The 19,750-nt window shown below is 45.3% G+C and overlaps 1 protein-coding gene across 1 annotated transcript; it reads left to right on the top strand.

The window, feature by feature from the left end:
• The first annotated feature begins 4,326 nt into the window (after window positions 1-4,326).
• On the top strand, window positions 4,327-18,356 carry RAB25 (RAB25, member RAS oncogene family). Its single transcript, XM_028710562.2, has 5 exons — window positions 4,327-4,698; window positions 11,008-11,203; window positions 14,051-14,244; window positions 15,128-15,208; window positions 16,038-18,356. Exons 1-5 carry the CDS (start codon window positions 4,659-4,661, stop codon window positions 16,172-16,174), a joined length of 648 nt encoding a protein of 215 aa, XP_028566395.1. The 5' UTR covers window positions 4,327-4,658; the 3' UTR covers window positions 16,175-18,356.
• The last annotated feature ends 1,394 nt before the right edge of the window (window positions 18,357-19,750 follow it).

Genomic DNA, 19,750 nt, shown 5'->3' on the forward strand with positions numbered 1-19,750 from the left:
AGCGCTTTGTGTGTGTGTGTGTGAGAGAGTAAAAGTAACCTCACACACACTCCCCAAAACTATATTTTCTGTCTCCTCCTGTCCACCCTTTCACATCAACATTTTGGTCATAATTGCACACTAAAGTGATACTTGTCTGTGCAGATCTCCTGGGAACATGCATCCTGCCTGCCTGTCTGGGCAGGGTCCCAAATGAGCCAGTCCTTTGTCAACTCTGTCTCTTACGTGTGCACCAGGAGAAGCCGATTTGTCTTTCGGATACTTAGTGTACCAAAGATGCTTCCAGCCTAACACAGCTGGCCAGCGTGCTTGCTTCTGCGCCCTCTTCCATTTTGTCACCTTGTACATCAGGACTGCAAAGGTGCATACTTGGTAAAGAGCCCCCTTGAACTCTGTGGGGCTGATCCTAGTGGCCAGGTTGGTGAAGACTACTTTATGGAATTCCTTTTACAGATGGAACTATCAGAGATGAACTGGTCTGGTCAGTCTTCCATCAAAAGGGGAAGAGGTGCCCTTGTTCCTGGCAGCTGTATGCTCCAAGTGTCTTGCCCCAAAGCTTAGTTAACTTTTGAACAAGAGCAATTTTCAGCCTTGCTGAGTGTTTCCCCCGCAGATTGCAGCAGCCTGCGTGTGTGGTTTTGTGCTAATCTCCTAGCTGTTTCATTTTGCATCTTCTCAACCTATCCAGAATGAATCTTTTTAACCGCGTGGAAAGAGGGATTTGGGTGACTACCTTCCCAAACGCCAGGAGAATTTCTGGAACAATTTATTCCTGAGCTGGTGTCTCCTTCCTGTCCGTGTGGTTATCAACTTAAGCTTTACGACACTGTTTCATTTCACAATGTGGAATAATCTGCTTTCCCCCCCATTCGTGCTGCTGCTTGCTGCCCGAACCTAAAACAGATCTGGAGGTGGCTATTACATGGCTAGATGAGAGTTCAGGGGCCCAGCCAAAGGGGATCTAAGCTTGATGTGATACAAATAACCAAAGCAATGCATTTTTGATGTGCAAAGCTGGAACCTTCAGTGATTTAAAAATGTTGCTTTGTCACATTTTATTGCCTTTCTGGTAACTTGTCACTCAAAATCCTGATTCTGGACTAGGGGGTTAAAATATATATCTATTAAAACAAGAGAAACTTATGGGACTCCCTTATGAGGAACGTTCACACCGGTTGGGAGTTTTTAGTTTAAATAAGAGGTGACAAAAAATAATTTTATAAAACTTTCAGGACAGAAAAAGAAGGCGGCACTTCTTCATGCAGTGCATAGTTGAACTATGGAACTCTCTGCCACAGGAGACGGTGATGGCCACCAACCTGGGTGGCTTTAAAAGAGGATTGGGCATATTCATGGAGGAGAAGGCTGTCAAAGGCTACTAGCCATGATGGCTATGCTCTGCCTCCACGGTCAGAGGCAATTAATGCTTCTGAATCCCAGTTGCTGGAAGACACAGGGAAGAAGAGTGCTCTTGTGAACAGGTCCCACATGCCAGTTTCCCACGGGCATCTGTTTGGTCCCTGTGAGAACAGGATGCTAGACTTGATGTGCCATTGGCCAGATCTAGCAGGTTCTTCTTGTGTTCTTAACTTAAATGTCACTGACATCCTTAGGCTCTTGAATCCACAATTCAGAGGAGCCACATCTGAAGCATGGTTTGAACCTGCTTTCCTCAAAACTATTTGGCAAAGTGGGCTTTTGCAAAGGAGTCCCTCTGCCCCCAACCTTTTTCATGCTGCTCCAAGGGTCAGCTGAGGCTGTGAAAAAACCGGTTTTTGCAGGGGCATTAGAAAGCAGTGTGGGGTCACTCTCCAGGTAGGATGGAGAAACAGCTGCCTGGAGAGATCCTGCCCATAGCTTCACTAACTACAAACCCTGAAATTTGGGGTCTCCTCCAAACCTGTGTCAAAGTTTTGCAGTGTTCAGTGTTGTGTTTGATGTGTCAATTACTCAGATTGGGGGAGGGGAGCTGCAAAACGCAGGGTTGTCACTGCAAAATGCTGCAAGACTTTGACAAAGGTTTGGAGAGGATCCCAAACTTTGGGGTTCGGAGTTAATGAAGTTCCTGTTCATCTCTGTAGACCAGGCTTGGGCTCCATGGTCTGACTCTTGTTTGCATTTGGTTCAGTCCGGAATGGGCAACTTTCTCTGAATTCTGATTCTGGAAAAGTTACTGCCAGGACCTTTTAACATTCATCATCACCAAGAAAGCCAACTGCTCGTCCTGTGACCATTCTGTTTTTCTGGTTTGGATGTGGTTTATTTTTCAGTTGCAAATAACGTTATCTGGAAACTTTTTGAAATCGTAAATTCTCTGAGGTGGAGGCTTCTCCCCCCCCCCGCCCCACCCCACCCCAGAAGCCTGTAAACATGAAGTATTGAGCCTTCTGGACCTCAGTTTTACCACTCCTCACCTCCCCTCAGGTTATAATTCCAACTCTTTACATATCTTAGGCTTCTCCCTCTTCAACATTCCACCCTTCTGGTCTGGTCTAACAGGATTAGTTTTTCAGGTTTATGATGGGGAGGCTAGGAATGAAGCCCAACTACGGCTGCATAGCTGACAACAACAGATACACTGGTGTATCTGAAGAAGTGTGCATGCACACAAAAGCTTATACCGGAACAAACTTAGTTGGTCTATAAGGTGCTACTGGACAATATTTTATTTATTTATTTTTATTTCGACTGCGTCAGACCAACTCGGCTATCTACCTGAATCTGACAACATGCAGGCTTCTCGTCCCCAGCAGTTGCTACTTCCCTATTATTGGAATGAGGAACCAAGTTGCTAGCTCTCAAGATTGTGAGGAAATGCCTGAGGGCACATCAGCAGTTTTTGTTAATTTTGACCCTCAATGAAACTCTTAAGTGTTAGCGTGATGTACAGTGTTAATCATACTTGAAGTAAGCCATTGAAGTCTTGCGGCAAGTCCATTAGAGTCGCAGAGTTTTTGAATACGGCGATCTGTATTAAATCACGTAGGCCAGAGACACACATACACTGTTAAGCATTATAATTCTGTGGTTTTCAAGTTGTATCAGTGTGCGTTTTTCATTAATGTTACTGTCAATTGTTATAAAATGTTTAAATGGTCTGTTGACTGCAAATGAGAGCCCCTCCCTTTATTTGCAATATATGTCAGTCATAAACAGTGATTCATAAATGCTTCTTTGAAACGTATGCTTTTACTGTGTCCCACACTCACTAAGTTTTGGGAGAAAGTGCTGGACTATATAAACAAGAAACTATGAGGAAAAAATTAAGATTTTCAGAGGTGAACCTGCTCTTGAACTATATACCCACTGTATGGAAATTGACAACAGGACAGCAAAAATGGATTCCACATGCTCTAATGGTGACCAAGAGACTGATACTGATGAACTGGAAGAATTCCTCTTAATCAATAGCTTGACAACATTGGCAACATAAGAACAGACAGCTTACAGACACAGACTTTCTTCGGATAAATACAACGATATTTGGAATGAGTTTACACAGACTATATTAGGTTATTGACAAGTATATGTGTATCAGGATAATAAGAATACACACACCTGAATATTAATGTACAGTATGGTAATGTAACCGTATTTTTCCTTTTTTTCATTCTCACTCACTTTTTCCCTTTTTTTCTCAGTCGTATCTTTTTACAAATGAAACTCTTCTAATAAAACATTAATAATAAAAAACAGTGATTCATAAACAACTACTTTTTTTACAGTCACTGCCCCCCAGCACCAAATGCCTATTTAATGAGTCATTTCATTCCACAAGTTGCCACGTTTTCTCAGAGCCCTATAACCACATTGTGCATGTAATAAAGGCCGATAGAAAAGCAGTTAATTTCCTGGTCTGTACGACTCTCTCGGGCATGGGTTGCCAAGTGATAGTAAGTCCCAACTGTTTGATAAACAAACATGCAAAAAACAAAACATATCTGGGTCATTTGCCTAAGCAAAGCTTTTCCCCCCCTTTTATTTGGCAGGCATCAAACACAGGTTTATCACTGCGCTTGATTTCAGAAACCAGTAAATAAGTGTCAGTTTAGAAGCTGTCTTGCCATCGCTTTCCTCAACTGGAAGAGAAAATATGGTCTATGGATGGATGCCTCGGCTAAAGGCCCAAGCGCCTGTCTGGGGAAACAGGCAGTGGCCCCTCCTAACCCCTTCCCTTCTCCCTCCCCCTGACCTTACCGCGAGCCCAGGTGAAGCGGGCGAGGAGTCCCTCCGCTCAGGTGACACCCGCCCAGGTGAGGTGCCGCGGAGGGGCTGGGCTCAGCCCTTACCTGTTCAACCTGCGCGGCGGCAGAGAGTCCACGCCCCACTGAGTCAGGCGAAGCTGCACCTTTAACCTGCCCTGACTGGGTGGCACGGTTTCTCCCTCCCCCTCCCGCCTGCCACCCCCTTGTTCAAAGGGTCCCCCACCCATCCGCCCTCATTCCAAACAAGAGCCTCTCTTTGCACAGGTGGACCTCGCTCCTTTCCGCCCCTCCCTCCCTCCTCTCCCCTACGCTCTTTCTGCTTTAAACTTGGGGTTTCTCTGCAAAAGAAAAAACCCAGCAACCTAGCCTTTCCCTCCTTCCTGGTTTGTTGGAGAAGGGCAGAGAAGGGACCCCTTTTCTCCAGCTGAAGTGGGCCCAGGAGGGCAGCAAGCCATGGGGACCTCAGAGGAAGATTATAACTTCGTCTTTAAAGGTGAGTGTCTTGTTTTTGCCTCTTTCTCTCTCCCCACCTCCCAATTCTTTATCTTCAAAGCTGTTGGCTGGGTTTTCAGGACTGCCCTGAAAGCTGTGTGTTGACCCAAGATGCCCCTTTTTTTTAAAGCCATGGGAGGATTTATAGAATTGTACAAGTGTAACGCTGGAAGGGACCCCAACGGTCATCTAGTCCAACCCCCTGAATTGCAGGGATCCCAGTGAAGTCCGTCCTACCGTCCAACCGCTCTCACCGTCGGAGAGTTCTTCCTGATGTTGAGTCTGAATGTGCTTTCTTTTAAATGGAATCTACCGGTTAATACACTAGGATAGCTCAGCCGGCAGAGCATGAGGCTCTTAATCTCGGGGTTGTGGGTTCGAGTCCCACACTGAGCAAAAGATTCCTCCATTGCAGGGGGGTTGGGCTAGATGACCCACGTGGTCCTTTCGAACTCTACTCTTCTATGATTCGGGTCCTACCCTCTGGAGCAGCAGCAAAACACGCTTGCTCCATCTTCCATGTGACACCCCTTCAGGTATTTGAAGTCCACTCTAAATTCCTAAGGTGGGGCAATGACTTGAAGGGGCTGTAGCTCTGCGGTCAAGCCCTTTCTTTGCTCTCTTCTTCCAGCCTTGCCACCTGCAGCTAGGAAAGGATCAGGGGTGATGGTGAGAAACCACTGGTCCAGCTCAGTACTGCTGACACTGGCTGGCAGCAGCTCTCTGGGGTTTCAGACGGGATATTTTCAGTCCTACCTGGGGATCCCAGCAGGGACTGAACTTGGGACTTATTGCATGCAAACAGGTGCCTGCCTCTCCCGCTGAGCCACAGCCCCTCCCCCAGTCAGTGCAGACAATAGTGGACAAATAGGCTCACACCTTTGGGCTGCAGCTGAGTATCCTTTGTCAAGCACCCATATGGCACTTGAAGAGTGCCTGTCTTAAAGAATCAAGGCTGATTAAGTCTGTCTGCGTTAGTTGTTTAAATTTTGCACACATTTAAAGCTTAATAAACCGAAAGACAAAATGCGCAGTTGTGTACACACACTACCTTTTTTGCTTTTTAAAATTTAAATTCAACATCTGTAAAGTGATACTCATAATGTTACAACAGGTTGAAGGCAGCGTAAAGTTGAACATTATCATTAGAGTAAATGTTCCAAAACTTTACAAAAATTACAAATTTTTCCAGAAATCTGTTAGGCTGATTTGTATGTATTCTTTTATAAGAAGTTAACTTAATCTTCTGTTACTATGATTTTTTTCCAATATATTTGCATGTACTCCCCCCCCCCCCCATTTTTTAGCTGTCACAATCATAGCAGCAGTTATAAGATGGAACACTATCTCTTGGTGCTTTACCAAGTAGAAATATTTTAGGTTCTAACTTCTAAGGGTATATGAGATCCTAACATATCAGACAGATTATCCTGAACAGATTTGCAAAATATTTGTGTTTGAAAGCAGTTCCGAAGGATGGTGCACATTATATAGCTCTAAAGCACACCATACAGTGCCTCAAAGAATTCTGGACACTGTAGTTTGTTAAACATTGCTGGGAATTGTAACTCCATGAGGGATAAACTACAGTGCCCAGAATTCTTTGAGGGAAAGAATGTGCTTTGAAGGTATAGCATGTATGCAACTACCTCATTGTGTAAGAGAAGCAGGAATGCGTCTTCTAAGATGGCAGTCGCTGCACACCCTAACCCTAAATAATTTAAGCATGTAAAATTGCTAGGAGGTTGGGCCACCAGCTTGAGGTTTGTATTCATTTTAATGCAACTCATCAGCTGGCCAAACTTTGCGTTCCTAGTGACTATTGTTGGTAGTGATAGGATCAGTTTCCTCCCTGCAGCTTGATTATTTGCTTTTCTCTTTCCTTGTTTCCTGGTACTTCAAAGCATGTGACTCTTTGCTTTCCCCATCAACCACAGGAGGAGAGCTGAGTTACCTAAGTTGCAAAGCCATGCACCCCTTTCAATAGAAGCCTTGTCATAGCTCGCCTGCTCAGTGAGGCAGGAGCATCTTGCAAGAGTTCGGCCGCTTTGCAAGCTGAGCTTTGCAAGAGTTCACCTGCAGGTTGTATGCAGTGCTATTTTTCTAGAAAATTAGGTGCTGGAATTTAGCAAGAACATGCATGAATGTGCGAATGTGCTGGAACTGAGTTCCGGCTGGGAAAAGAAGCCCTGAAACTAGCCTACTTTGCAAAGGTAGAATTTGCATTTGTTGCCACACCCACTTTTGCCTCTGGCCCTGCCCACCATTGGCATGTGGTCATCATAAGGTTGACAAGAAGAGAATGTTGCCTTCAAGGCTGAAAAGTATTCCTTGTCCCTGATATAACAGTTCCCGCTAACTACCTAGCTTCCTCGTGCCAGATATTTTCCCCTAGTGCCTGGAGCGTTTTTGAGGGACAACAACACACCAATTTGGTGTTCTGGGCATCCACAAGCCAGAAACCAGCCCTGATCTGATCACTGTTTGTGCTAATCTGGACTCTGAAGCATCAGAGCTGCATGCATTAGGAAAAGCAAGCAGAGTGAAGCCAACTGTCAAGTTTCTAGCTCTCTAACAACTCCCATCTAGGCAGTAAAAACAAACAGACAACAGCATAAGGGATGGCGGTTTTCTCAGAAACCAAAACAAATATTTGGCCTTCATAAACCTGCACCTCTCAGTAAAGGAGCAAACATGATCCCTGAGACGGTGGCGTTCAAATTCCAGCTTGGAGGACACAGATTCAGTGGTACTTGGCAGATAAATAACTCGCCCCCTTTTCTCCAGCCTCAGACCCCATCTCTGTCTGCAGAAGGCTCAATTCACACCATGCATTTAAAGCGTTACGATACCACTTTAAATAGTCATGGCTTCCCCTCCAAAGAAGCCTGTTTAACAGACTATCCCTCTTCCCAGGAAACTCTGAGGATCCAGGGCTTTTTTTCAGCAAGAACTCGCCAGAACTCAGTTTGGGCACCTCTCAGGTGGGCGCCATTGCCATTATAAGAGAACAAGGGCGCCGTTCATGGTGACTTCTGTTTTTTTTTTGTTTTTTTTGAATAAATTTTTATTAGTTTTCCATAAGCAAAAAAGAAACAAAGCAAAAACATAAGCAAACACAAAATCGACTTCCCCATACCACCCCTTTTCTGCATTCTTGTTTCAAGATTTTTCAGCAACCCTTTCATAATAAACTTATTTATATTTCATAAATTTAACTTCTATAAATTATTAATACAACTGTAGCTCTTTATCTCTTATTACCCTGAGCCCCTAATTTTCCAAATTACAACAATTTTTAAGATAATCTTTGAATTTGTTCCAATCTTCATCCACCGCCTCTTTCCCTCGGTCTCGAATTCTGCCAGTCATCTCTGCCAGTCCCATATAATCAATCACCTTCGTCTGCCATTCTTCCAACGTGGGTAAATCTTGCGTCTTCCAATACTTTGCTAGAAGAATTCTTGCTGCTGTTGTGGCATACATAAAAAATGTCCTATCCTTCTTTGGCACCATTTGGCCCACCATACCCAAGAGAAAGGCTTCTGGTTTTTTAATAAAGGTTCTCTTCAGAACTTTTTTAATTTCATTATAGATCATTTCCCAGAAAGCCTTAATCTTCGGGCAGGTCCACCAAAGGTGGTAGAAGGTTCCCTCCGTTTCATTGCATTTCCAACACTTATTGTTGGGCAAATGATAGATCTTTGCTAACTTCATGGTGACTTCTGGCACCTCTTTTTCTAGAAAAATAGCACTGGCAAGTTTCCTTACATTCACCCACCCTTCTCCGTCCTCCACCCAGGCAAATGAGTCATTATCACAGTTCAAGGACACATTCCAGCCAGAAGAAAACAGTCTAGGAGGGTGTGAAGCAAGACCAGTGAGGCGTGTGGTCTGGAGGAGAGTTCAGAGGGCCAGACAGAGTTGGGGGGCCACATTCAGGCCTGAGTTCCTGTCCCCTGCCCATGATAGGCTCTGAGGTGCAGAGGAATCCATGTGAAAAACTACCGCATTTTTCCGTGTATAAGACTATATTTTTTCCTAAATTTTTGAAGTTTTAAATAAGGGGTCATCTTATACACGGATAGTACATAGTGCATTTTCTTAATTTTGAGCCCCCCAAAATAGGGGGCATCTTATACACGGGGGCGTCTTATAGACAGAAAAATACAGTACATGCAAAAGTAGAAAAGGGACCTCTGTAGTATTGCCTCGGTTGGGGAGAATCATTTGGGATTCTTGCTCATAGGAGCTGTGATTTGAGGTTTCCGAAGAGCTGACACAGACAGCAAAGTGTTAAATGGGAATCATAGAACTGTAGAGTTGGAGGGACCCCAAGGGTCATCTGGTCCAACCCCCTGCAATGCAGGAATCCTGCCCACTGCTGCACCTCGGAGGGCTCAAGCCACCAACCTTCTGGTTAACAGCCAGACTCTCTGATCCATCCCATGCAACTGGCAGAAGAGTCATTCAGGCCCAGCTGTTTAGCAACACGGAAAAATAATTCCATAGTAAAGATACCTGCTGGCTTTTCTAGCACATATTATGGCTGCCACAGTACATGTTAGCCTGTCTGATAAGCCTGATAAATTGAGAGGCAGTGTGGTGTAGCGGTTAGAGGGTTGGATTAGGACCTGGGAGACCAGGGTTCAAATCCCCATTCAGCCTTGGGTGACCTTGGGCTCTCAGCTGAGCCAACCTCATAGGGTTGTTGTAAGGATAAAATAAAATGGGAAAAAGGAGGAACTAGGTACGCCACCTTGAGCTCCTTGGAAGAAAGGCGGAATATAAATGTAATGAAGAAATAAATAAATCAGGCCCTGATCGGGAGGATCTCAAATCGCCGTCATCATCCTAACAAACAAATGAACAGCACAGGGACAAGTGCAGGTAGTCCGGCAACCTTTCCACGTCCCTCTGAATGGAGGTTTCAGGCCACCGGCAGCCCACAGATCACATTCTGAGAAGCCAAACATAGTTATTCTACACTTGTCGAAGCTAGCTTTCCCCAGCCTTCAAAGGCAGCGACACCTACCAGGTTTGGGTTTCCTGGTGGAGCTGCAGGACCCTGTACCTTGCGTGAATTATGGCCTGTTGTATTTGCCCTTCCTGTAGCGATCGGAAATGTGCCGTGTTAATTGCTGCAAAGTCTTCGGGGCATGAAATCACAGCTATAAATAAAGGGATTCAGGAGCACTTGGCAGGGGGAGGAAGGAACAGACACACTGGTGTTCCTGGCAGCAGCCTTCAAAATAATGCAAGTGAATTGGGTGAGTGGCCAGTGGCCAGGAGAGCATCACATCACTACTGAAGGGCAAGGCATGGGACCCTCTCAGGCAAAGAAGGGCACCTTTGCAGAGCCCCAGTTCCAGAGCCACTCCATCCCATGATGCATTGCAAAAGGCTCGGCTCTATGGTCACATTCACACCATACATCTAAACACTGTGGTACCATCTTAAACAGTCATGGCTTCCCCCAAAGAATCATGGGAGCTGTAGTTCATTTGGGTGCTGAGAGTTGTTTGAAGACCCTCCTCCATTCACCTCACAGAACTAAAATTCCCAGAGTTCCCGGTGAAGAGGCATTGTAGCTCTGTGAGGGGAACAGGGGGTCTCCAAACTACTCTCAGCACCCTTAACAAACTACAGCTCCCGGGATTCTTTGGGGGAAGAAGCTATGGCTGTTTAAAGTGGTACAGCATAGTGCTTTGAATGTATGGTGTGGATACTGGTTGCTGGAAACCACAGGAGTGAAGAGTCCTCTTGCGATTGAATCCTGCTTGCCGTTTTCCCTCAGGCACCTGGTTAGCCACTGTGAGAATAGGATGCTGGGCTAGATCATGGACCGGCCCACACATGAGGCAAGGTGAGGTGGTCGCCTCAGACGGCAGGGGAGGCACTGTAGATCTTTACTCCCCACTTGTTTGGGATAGATCTTCACTCACTCTTTCTTCCCTAGTGGGGGGGGGGGGAGCGGTGTGCCATTTTGTGTTTTACCTCTGGTGCCAAACTGCCTTGGGCCAGCTGTTTACGTCAAGATTTTAATCCTGTTCTGTGTCCATACTGGCTTTGAATTTATTATATATGAAATAGCTTTTCTTCTAGAAAAAAAGGTGCCGGTACTGCGTACTCTTGAGCACCACCAGAAGAAAAGCACTGGCTTCACAGATTTTTTTTGTTGGTGATGTTTATTGCTACATCGATTTGATCGTGTGTTGTTGTTTTTAATAGGAAGCGATTCATAAAGTAAATAAATGCATTTGCACCTAGACTTTTTAATGCATTCACTCCTTCCTTCCATCTCTCTTAGTGGTCCTGATTGGAGAATCAGGAGTCGGGAAGACCAACCTGCTCTCCCGGTTCACCCGCAATGAGTTCAACCACGACAGCCGCACCACAATTGGGGTGGAGTTCTCCACTCGTACCATCCTGGTGGGAGATGCCTTGGTGAAAGCACAGATCTGGGACACGGCTGGCCTGGAGCGCTACCGGGCCATTACTTCGGCGTAAGTACAGGTGGGGCTGGTGGGGCAGAAGTTATTGGGAGGGATTCGGCTGCGGACCGGGAAGCACCCCCTTCTCCCTTAGCATCTCGCCACATCCACACTGACCTGATCTGCAGCCTTGAACAAGCCTCAGCTCTCCCCTCTGCAGTATTGGGATATTAACATTGGGTCATCTTGCAGGACCGTTGTAAAGGGAAGTGCTTTGCATGCTCATTCAGCCCCTGATCCTGTGCATGTTTAAGCTAAAGCAGGGGTTGACGTTGTTAGTTGCTTTTTACACCAAAGCATCTCCAATATTTTACAGAATAAATATATAAATTAATTCTATTAATTTTATTAAGTGGATACACCGTGTAATTGTAAAATAAAAAACAAAACTTCAAAGCAGTTTAATCAATAATATTTTCAATAAGAAAAATGAACAATACTTCAAAAAGTTAAAACGACAACAGGCTAAAAACAGGTTAAGAAACAAGAAGCATTAAAACGGCAATGAAAGAAGACCTAGTGCTCATCTAAAAATATATAAAAGTATCCCCAAATGATGTTCCTCTTGAGATACATATAATTTGTAAAAAATACTTGTGAACATAACACAGGTACCACAGGAGCAACAGTTCCTAAACACACAAGCACAGCACCGTATTAAAACACCCAAGAGGAAACCTCTTGAGATTTGTCTGCTATAATAGCAGAGTTGAGGTCCTGGTGGATGCAAGTGATTTTATCCTCAAAATGCTTCTCAGACATTTCTCACTGGGCTATTGTAGGCCCCACCACGTCCTCTGAGCCAACCCTCCAGGGGCCACAAGGCTGTAGTGAGTTTTGCCACACCTCTCTCTCTCTCTCTCTCTCTCTCTCTCTCTCTCTCTCTCTCTTTCTCTCTCTCTCTCTCACACACACACACACGTAAAAAGAGGAAAAAGGACTGGGAGGGAGGAGGAAAAAGCAAGCTTAAGTTACATGTGACATCAGTGGCATTTTCTGTGTTTTTTACTATCACTGGAAGCGCTCTTCTCTCCACCCACTCCCCAGATCGGGGCTGGTGACCATGTCCAGACCAGAAGGACAGGGCAGCTCCTGACACACCCAAAATATTATCTATATTGTTGCACCCCACCCTGCAACCTGTTTTGATGAAGGGCAAGCACAGAAGCTTTTTAAATATATGAATATGAATGCAGTGCAACGCCGCTGTATTAAAATGCTAAAAACCACACAAAGGACTTGTGCCACCCTGAAGATAATAAGATCAATGTGAGCCAAGCGGTCACGGACCCAGCCCTGTGTCATCAGATGCAGCTGACGAAAGTGTGCTCTGGAAGAGCAACTCTTAAAAGTGATCAGCCTCTTAAGATGCCAAGGTAATACAGGATTAGTGTGTTGAAATGAAGACAATGAACATGGCTACACCCTTGGAAGTCATAATTGCTAAGCATTATTACTTATTTGAACTCTCTGCATGTTTTCTTTTTTTCTTTTTAATTAGTAGACTGCAGAGATTCTCTAATCGGGTTAGAAAGCTAAGCTCATGACTTTGCAGCGTTGAGTGAGGCCGCTCAAGTTTCTAGACCCTATGGCCTCCTCCTGTTCTGCTATGGATGTCCGCCTCCCTTTGTCAACAGCAATCTGTTGCTGCGGTAAACTGAGAATAATGCTTGGAGGACGTCCAAACTACTTCTAGGTAGCAAACAAAATCTGAGTGCAGCCAGCAGTGAACAGGAGCCTTCCTGCCTGCATGAGAGTCTGTTCTTACCTCTGTGGAGGAAGGGTAGGGTGTGCATGTCAATGCAGCTCTGAAGTAAAGACATTTCAATAGGACTTGTGAACAAGGCCTTTCTGATGATTCCTGCATTGCAGGGGGTTGGACTAGATGATCCTTGTAGTCCCTTTGAGCTCTGTGAGTCTATGGACCTCACGGTCCCTTCGAACTCTGTGATTTTGAGTTTCTATGTGGCCCTCCAGGCACCTCTGTTTGGCCCTTGGGACCCTCACCAGCCCGGCTCATCACCTTCCTCGTGTTCTTGCCTGGCTGTCCAGTCCAAGGCTGGCTTAAATAATAAGAGACCATAAGAAAAGGAGGCAGGAGCTTTGAATTACTTTTCAGTGGTTAGCAGACTAGGCAAACCCACCACTCACCCTCCGTCCTCCCCGCTATAGGGAGGTGTTCTGTATCTCTGTTTAAAGTATAGCAATTATTTGTAAGCTTTCATCCATAGATATAAATGCCCACATACAGTTTTTATGCAAATTGTTGACTTCTTTCATCTTATTTCTTTTCCTTTTTTTTGGCAATGCATAACTGGTCACCTTATGTTGGGTGCAAATTAATTAATACTGTGATTTGAAAAGTGAGATCTAAGGTGGAAGATCTGGAAGGTGGAAGATCCGCAAAGAAGAACCAACATAGGCCACCTTCACACTATTTAAAGCACTGTGATACCCCTTTAAACAGTCATGGCTTCCCCCAAAGAATTCTGGGAGCTGTAGTTTGCACAGGGCACTGTACGTTGGTAGGAGGCCCCATCCACAGACCTACAATTCTCAAAGTGGTTCAGTAGTCGATCCCTCTTCCCAGGGAACTCTGGGAGTTGTAGTCACAACACTCAGTACCCTTAGCAAACTGCAGCTCCCAGCATTCTTTGGGGCAGAAGAAGCCACGGCTGTTTAAAGTGACACTGTACCGCTTTAAATGTATGTTTTAATCAAAGGCCTCGTTTAAGAAATAATGTTGAGACTTCCAAAGAGAAGAGAAGGAATCGTGGGACACCCATGCTTCCTTGTTGTTGTTGTTACTGCTGTTAGTTCTTCATATGCCCTTCTCTTAACCCTGTCCTGATCTCTCAGTTATTACAGAGGCGCAGTGGGAGCCCTCTTGGTTTTTGACATCACTAAGCACCAGACGTACGACGTGGTGGAGCGCTGGCTGAAGGAGCTGTATGACCATGCAGAAGCCACCATCATTGTGATGTTGGTGGGCAACAAAACAGATCTGACCCAAGCCCGGGAGGTCCCAACGGAGGAAGCCAAGATGTATGCAGGTAGGGGACAGCTCTGTGGCTTCGCGCATCGGGCTCCGAGAAGGATTTGTGCTCCACCACAGGGAAGGACTGTGGCTCAATGGTAGAGCATCTGCCTTGCATGCAGAATGTCCCAGGTTCAACCCCCCAGTGTCTCCAGCTGGGGCTGGGAGTGTCTCCTGCCTTAAACCCTGGAGAGCCTCTGCAAATCTGTGCGGACAGTAACTGAGCTAGATGGGCCAATGGTCTGACTCAGTATATGGCAGCATCCCATGTACCTTCTCAGCACTTGTGTGAAGAGTTAGAAGCTTTAAGACGGAGTGCCTCTTTTAAAATAGTTCCTGCCATCTGTACTGGCACACTTTTATAATGTGTTTTATTACTAAACGAGCAATGCCACTATATAAAAATGAAATCTACAGCCTGATCAATCACAGACACTTTTAACAATTGATTAATCCACTGGATTAAATCGGCTACAAACAGTGTTATTGTTTGTACAGTGGTACCTTGGTTCTCAAACTCAATCCGTTCTGGAAGTCCGTTCAGCTTCCAAAACGTTTGCAAACCAAGGTGTGGTTTCTGGTTGGCTGATTGGCCCCGGAAACAATGCCGACAGCCAAAACGGACTTTCGGCTTCCGAAAAACGTTCACAAACTGGCACTTCCAGGTTTGAAGCATTAGGGAGCCAATTTGTTCATCAGCTAAGCCGTTCAGGAACCAAGGTACCACTGTTATATTCTCTTTCTGTCCACTGTTTCAGTATTCTCTGAATGCATTTTATAAATTATGAAATAAAAAAAGACAGAATGACTACCAATCCCAGTTTTAAATTGGGGACCTGATCCGATCTTATCTATTAATGGAGGTCTGATAGGGTCTCACTGCTTCTCTCTTCTTGCAGAAAACAACGGCCTGCTCTTTATGGAAACCTCTGCGCTGGACTCCACAAATGTTGAATTGGCTTTTGAAACTATCTTGAGAGGTAAGTCATCAGTTGGTGGTACCAGTGGCGAAGCTGCATGCTCCGGGGGCATGATGCGCATCTGGGGGCATGGCACGCCACCCACAGGGGCATGGCACCCATTCCGGGGGCGTGATGCGCCGCCTGTGGAGGCGTGGCACCTGGCACGTGGCGTGTGTCCAGGGGGGCCCACCTCGATGGCACCCTACCAGAATAATGGTGCCAAGAGCAGTCCACTTCCTCCAGCAGCAGGTGGTGCCCAAACTTGCAGTGGCCTAGCCAGGGTTGAGAAGGAGGGTGATCTTCCTTGCTGTCACTTGTTCTTTACTCCAGTAAGGGGCTGCAGCCTATGGAGAAGGGTTTGTTTTAAGCCCCCACTTCCCATTCTCTCATACACACACACACACACACACACACACACACACACACGTGTTTGTGTGTACCCAGAAACCTTTAGCCTTTTTACGCATGGAGATAAAAGGTAAATCATGCAGTCTGGAAAAACATAAAATTCAGGTTTTTCCCAGATGGTAGCTTATTGGTGCTGATAATGCACACATTAGCACTATGGTGCAATGGTGGGTGGGATCGGCAAAGGTTTTTTTCCTGGACATCCTCTCCATTTTTGCCCCCTTTTTATTTTTTTAATTTAATTGCCAAGTGTGTAAAGCTGGATTTGCACAAGCTAAATGTGTGTACATTGTGAGTTACCTGTACAAATAAAACCATCTGTCCTAAAGACACCTTCATTCCAATGAAAGTGAGCCCCTGGGGCACTCCTGGAATCTCTCGCTGCTTGGAGATTCGGGTGGTGCATAATCATCTTTATTTATTCCTTCCTGTCTCCTAGACATTTTCAACAAAGTGCAGAAACAGAAGCAGAAAAGCCCCCTGGACAACACCGTTTCGCTCTCTGCCGAACACACTGATGCAGCCTCCACCTCTCAAGCTGTGGAAGGGAAGCGAGCTTGTTGCTTGAACCTCTGAAGTGAGAGTCACACATGAGGAACATCAGCCGTGTTGAGGAAGCCAACATTTGGTGGGTGGGAGAGGATTCCACACTCTGGATGATGATTTATGGCCGAGATGTCCGTCTCACTGTAGCCTCTGTGGTCTGGGGGGTAGTTATGGAAACTTTTTGGATCAGGCTCGCCTACCTAAATCTAGGGAGCACAATAGCGTGTTTGGGGGTGACAAAGCATCTTGAATCAAGAATTCCGTGTTTGTGGGTCAGTACTTGTACAAAAGAACCACCCGTAACCCTGCAATCTCCCTGCCTTGTCTTCCAATACAGATACGAATCTATAGTGAATGCAACAGTAGCCACAATCCTGCCAAAGTTAATCACAACTAGCCGTCCTGTACCCTCTTAGCTGGGAGTGAAGTCCTTTGAACTCTGGTAGGGCTTCTTCATCCAAATAGGCCTAGGATCACAGTGCAAGTTCCATTGCAGGTTATTGTGACTAAGGCCACAATCGCACCATACATTTGATAGCACTTTAAACAGTCACAGCTTCCCCAAAAGGATTCTGGAAGCTGTAGTTTATTAAGCTTGCTGACAGTTGTTAGGAGGCCCCTATTCCCCTCACAGAGCTACAATTCCCTTCACAAGGAACTTTGGGAATTGTAGCTCTGGGGGGGAAAGAGGTGTACCCTAACAAATCTCAGCACCTTTAACAAACTACAGCTGACAGAATTCTTTGGGGAGGGAAAGTCACAACCATTTAAAGTGGTGCCATTGCACTTTAAATGTATGGTGTTAACATGTGCTAACTTAAATCCTGTTGGCTTTCTGTGAGGCTTAGCATGTGTACGCAGGAGTAATCCCTGTTGAATTCAGTGGCTTTTACTTCATGGTAACAGGGCTTCGCTGCATGTGATATCTGCTGCTTCAAACTTTAAAAAAAATTACACTTCTATCCCCACAACCTCCCTCTAAGGAGACAAGGTCAGTGCTCATTTGTGGATGAGCTTGAGTTTCCCTCATCAAACTACAACTCTCTGTCTCAGCCATTGCCAACATGGTGCCCTCCAGATGTTTTGGGCTATGGCCATAACTGGGAGTTGTAGTCTAAAACTCCCAGAGGGCGCCAGGTTGAGAGAGGCTGCTATAGAGCTCAGCCTTCCTCATATGCTGGCTGGATCTGACAGGAATTGTAGCCCAAAACAGCCAGAGGGTGCCAGATTGACAAGGCTTGCTGCTGCTCTTGTAGGGCCAATAAATCTGTGCCAGAATTTCCACACAATGCCCTGGGCATGGTGCCAATGTGGCTGAATGACTAGGTAGGTAGGAAGAAGGGCGTTTTGCAGGGCAGGGAATTCGGTTATTATGAAGACTCCCCTGACACTTCCTAGTCTCCTAATACCAGAAATCCCCCAACAGAAGTGATTAACTGACAGAACTGGAAGCCAAAAGGAGGAGGTGATGGGTGATGGCTTGAAGAAGGGGTTATACAACTTCATGGAGGAGAACTCCATCAGTGGCTATTATCAGTGGCTAAATTGATCCTCCATAGGCAGAGGCAATCCACCTGTCAATACAGGTTGCTGGGGGGAAGAAGCAGGAGGAAGACCTGATTTGGGGGGTGGGGTGGCTTCTAGCTTGGCTAGCGTGTCAAGGAGGCTGCAAGGATCCCTGATGGGGGTCTTTTTAGATTCTTATGTTATATTCCAAAGTCCCTGTCAGCTCAATACCTTCATTAGACAAAGCAAAATATCATGGAATAGTATGCAAGTTTTTGAGTTCTCCTTATCTCTTCATCTGGCTCGATGAAGAGTTCTGTGAAACTTAAAAACTTGCACATTATTTTGTGACATTTTGGTTGGCCTAATAAGGGCACTGCCCTAGTAGGGAATTTAGGTCCCCCCCCCCCACTCTTGTTATTTCTTTTGTTACACATTCACAATGCACTTGGACTCCCTGCTTAGACTTCTTTCTGTGGCTGTGACTCCTTTTGTGTTCAGCCTCCATACCGAAACTTGAATGTCTGGATCACCAAGCTGAGATCCTTCAAAATTTACCCCATCCAAAAGACACAGCCAGACCTTTGTGGAATTGGAAATTCGTCAGTATATTGTGTGTGTACATTTATACATATATGTATTGTGTGTGTATATATAGCAAGAGACACAAAGAATATATTTTGTAAATAAATCGCTATGGACTGGGCATTTTTAAATTTATTACTGTGCTTAATGTAGCGAAACAAGTAGGGGTGTGTACATTGGGAAACATTCCATACATAAAAGAAGCAAACTGCTTATTTCAGAGACACCTAAGATTCCTGTTGTGCATCCTGAACAAACTACAGTTCCCAGAATTCTTTGGGGGAAGCCATGATGGTTTAAAGTGGTATCATAGCGGATTAATGTTGTGAATGCAGCCCTACTTAAACTTTGGTTGCATTTGGGGATTTGACACAGAGCATAATTCTTTTTCATGGGGGGGGGGCAATGGAGGGGAGCACCACCTTTGCATTCAGAAGGTCACAGGTTCAATCCCTGCCGGCATCTCTAGTTAGGGCTGGACTAAGACTCCATATCTCAAACCCTGGGTAGCCACTGCCAGTCACCGTCAACAGTACTGGATTAGATGGGTCAGCAGTCTGGATTCTCAGTCAACAGGAAGCAGTTGCTCGCAACCTCAAATCTCTTAACCACAAATCTCTTCCTGTTAGAAATGTGCTCAGGGTTGGGCTTTGGTGAGTCTCCAACAGATCTCTGTGATTTGAATGGAGTACGGGAGAGGAGAGATGGTTTCTATAGTGGGTCTAAATCATTTAGAATCAGAACTGTAGAGTTGGAAGGGATCCCAAGGGCCATTAGTCTCAACCCCCTGCAATGCAGGAATCTTAACTAGAGTCACTGACTGACAGCCATCCAACCTTTGCTTAAAAACCTCCAAAGAGTCCACAACCTCCCGAGGAGCACCCCGTGCTAACATGCACAGCAGCATACAGCAACATATCCTATGCACACAGCAACATCTCTGCTCTACCATGATATGGCATGTTTTTTTATTTATACACCACCCAAAGCCCCTCAAAGTGTGATCCACATGAATCCATGTGAATATGAAATAAATACACAAAGGTACGATGCACACAATCAATCAATCAATCAATCAATCAATCAGTCAGTCAGTCATATCCAACCATGCACAGGAATTCTGCACAGGGTTGTTGTGAGGATAAAATGGGGAGGAGGAGAGCTACATATGTCACTTGAGCTCCTTGCTTCATGCAACTTGGGCTGTTCATGGTAGAGCGAGATTTGAACCACGGCTTTCCTAATTTCTCCCCCACATCTCTTAATGTTGACACACTTACTTAGTAAGAACCTTGCAGGCAGAGATCTGTTGTTTTCCGATCTGGTATAGCCAAGTGATTTAAAATAACAATATTAAGGAAGTTTCTCCTTCAAATGCAGCTTCAGCCATGACATAGGGGGCATCCTTGCCTCGTCCCCTTCTCTTTCTTACATTTTTCCTGTAATGGCATTATTCCTGTAATGGCATACAATCAGGTTTGCAGTTTGATCTGTATAAACTGCCTTAATCCCTTT

Source organism: Podarcis muralis, chromosome 16 (assembly GCF_964188315.1).
Source record: "Podarcis muralis chromosome 16, rPodMur119.hap1.1, whole genome shotgun sequence".
Classification (NCBI taxonomy): domain Eukaryota; kingdom Metazoa; phylum Chordata; class Lepidosauria; order Squamata; family Lacertidae; genus Podarcis; species Podarcis muralis.

What these genes read in the sequence shown, in the direction of transcription:
- RAB25 (XM_028710562.2), top strand. Translation starts at nt 4,659, where the DNA reads ATGGGGACCTCAGAGGAAGATTATAACTTCGTCTTTAAAG. An exon ending in TACCGGGCCATTACTTCGGC is followed by an intron (nt 11,204 to 14,050) that starts GTAAGTACAGGT and finishes CTGATCTCTCAG; the next exon opens with TTATTACAGAGGCGCAGTGG. An exon ending in GGAAGCCAAGATGTATGCAG is followed by an intron (nt 14,245 to 15,127) that starts GTAGGGGACAGC and finishes CTCTTCTTGCAG; the next exon opens with AAAACAACGGCCTGCTCTTT.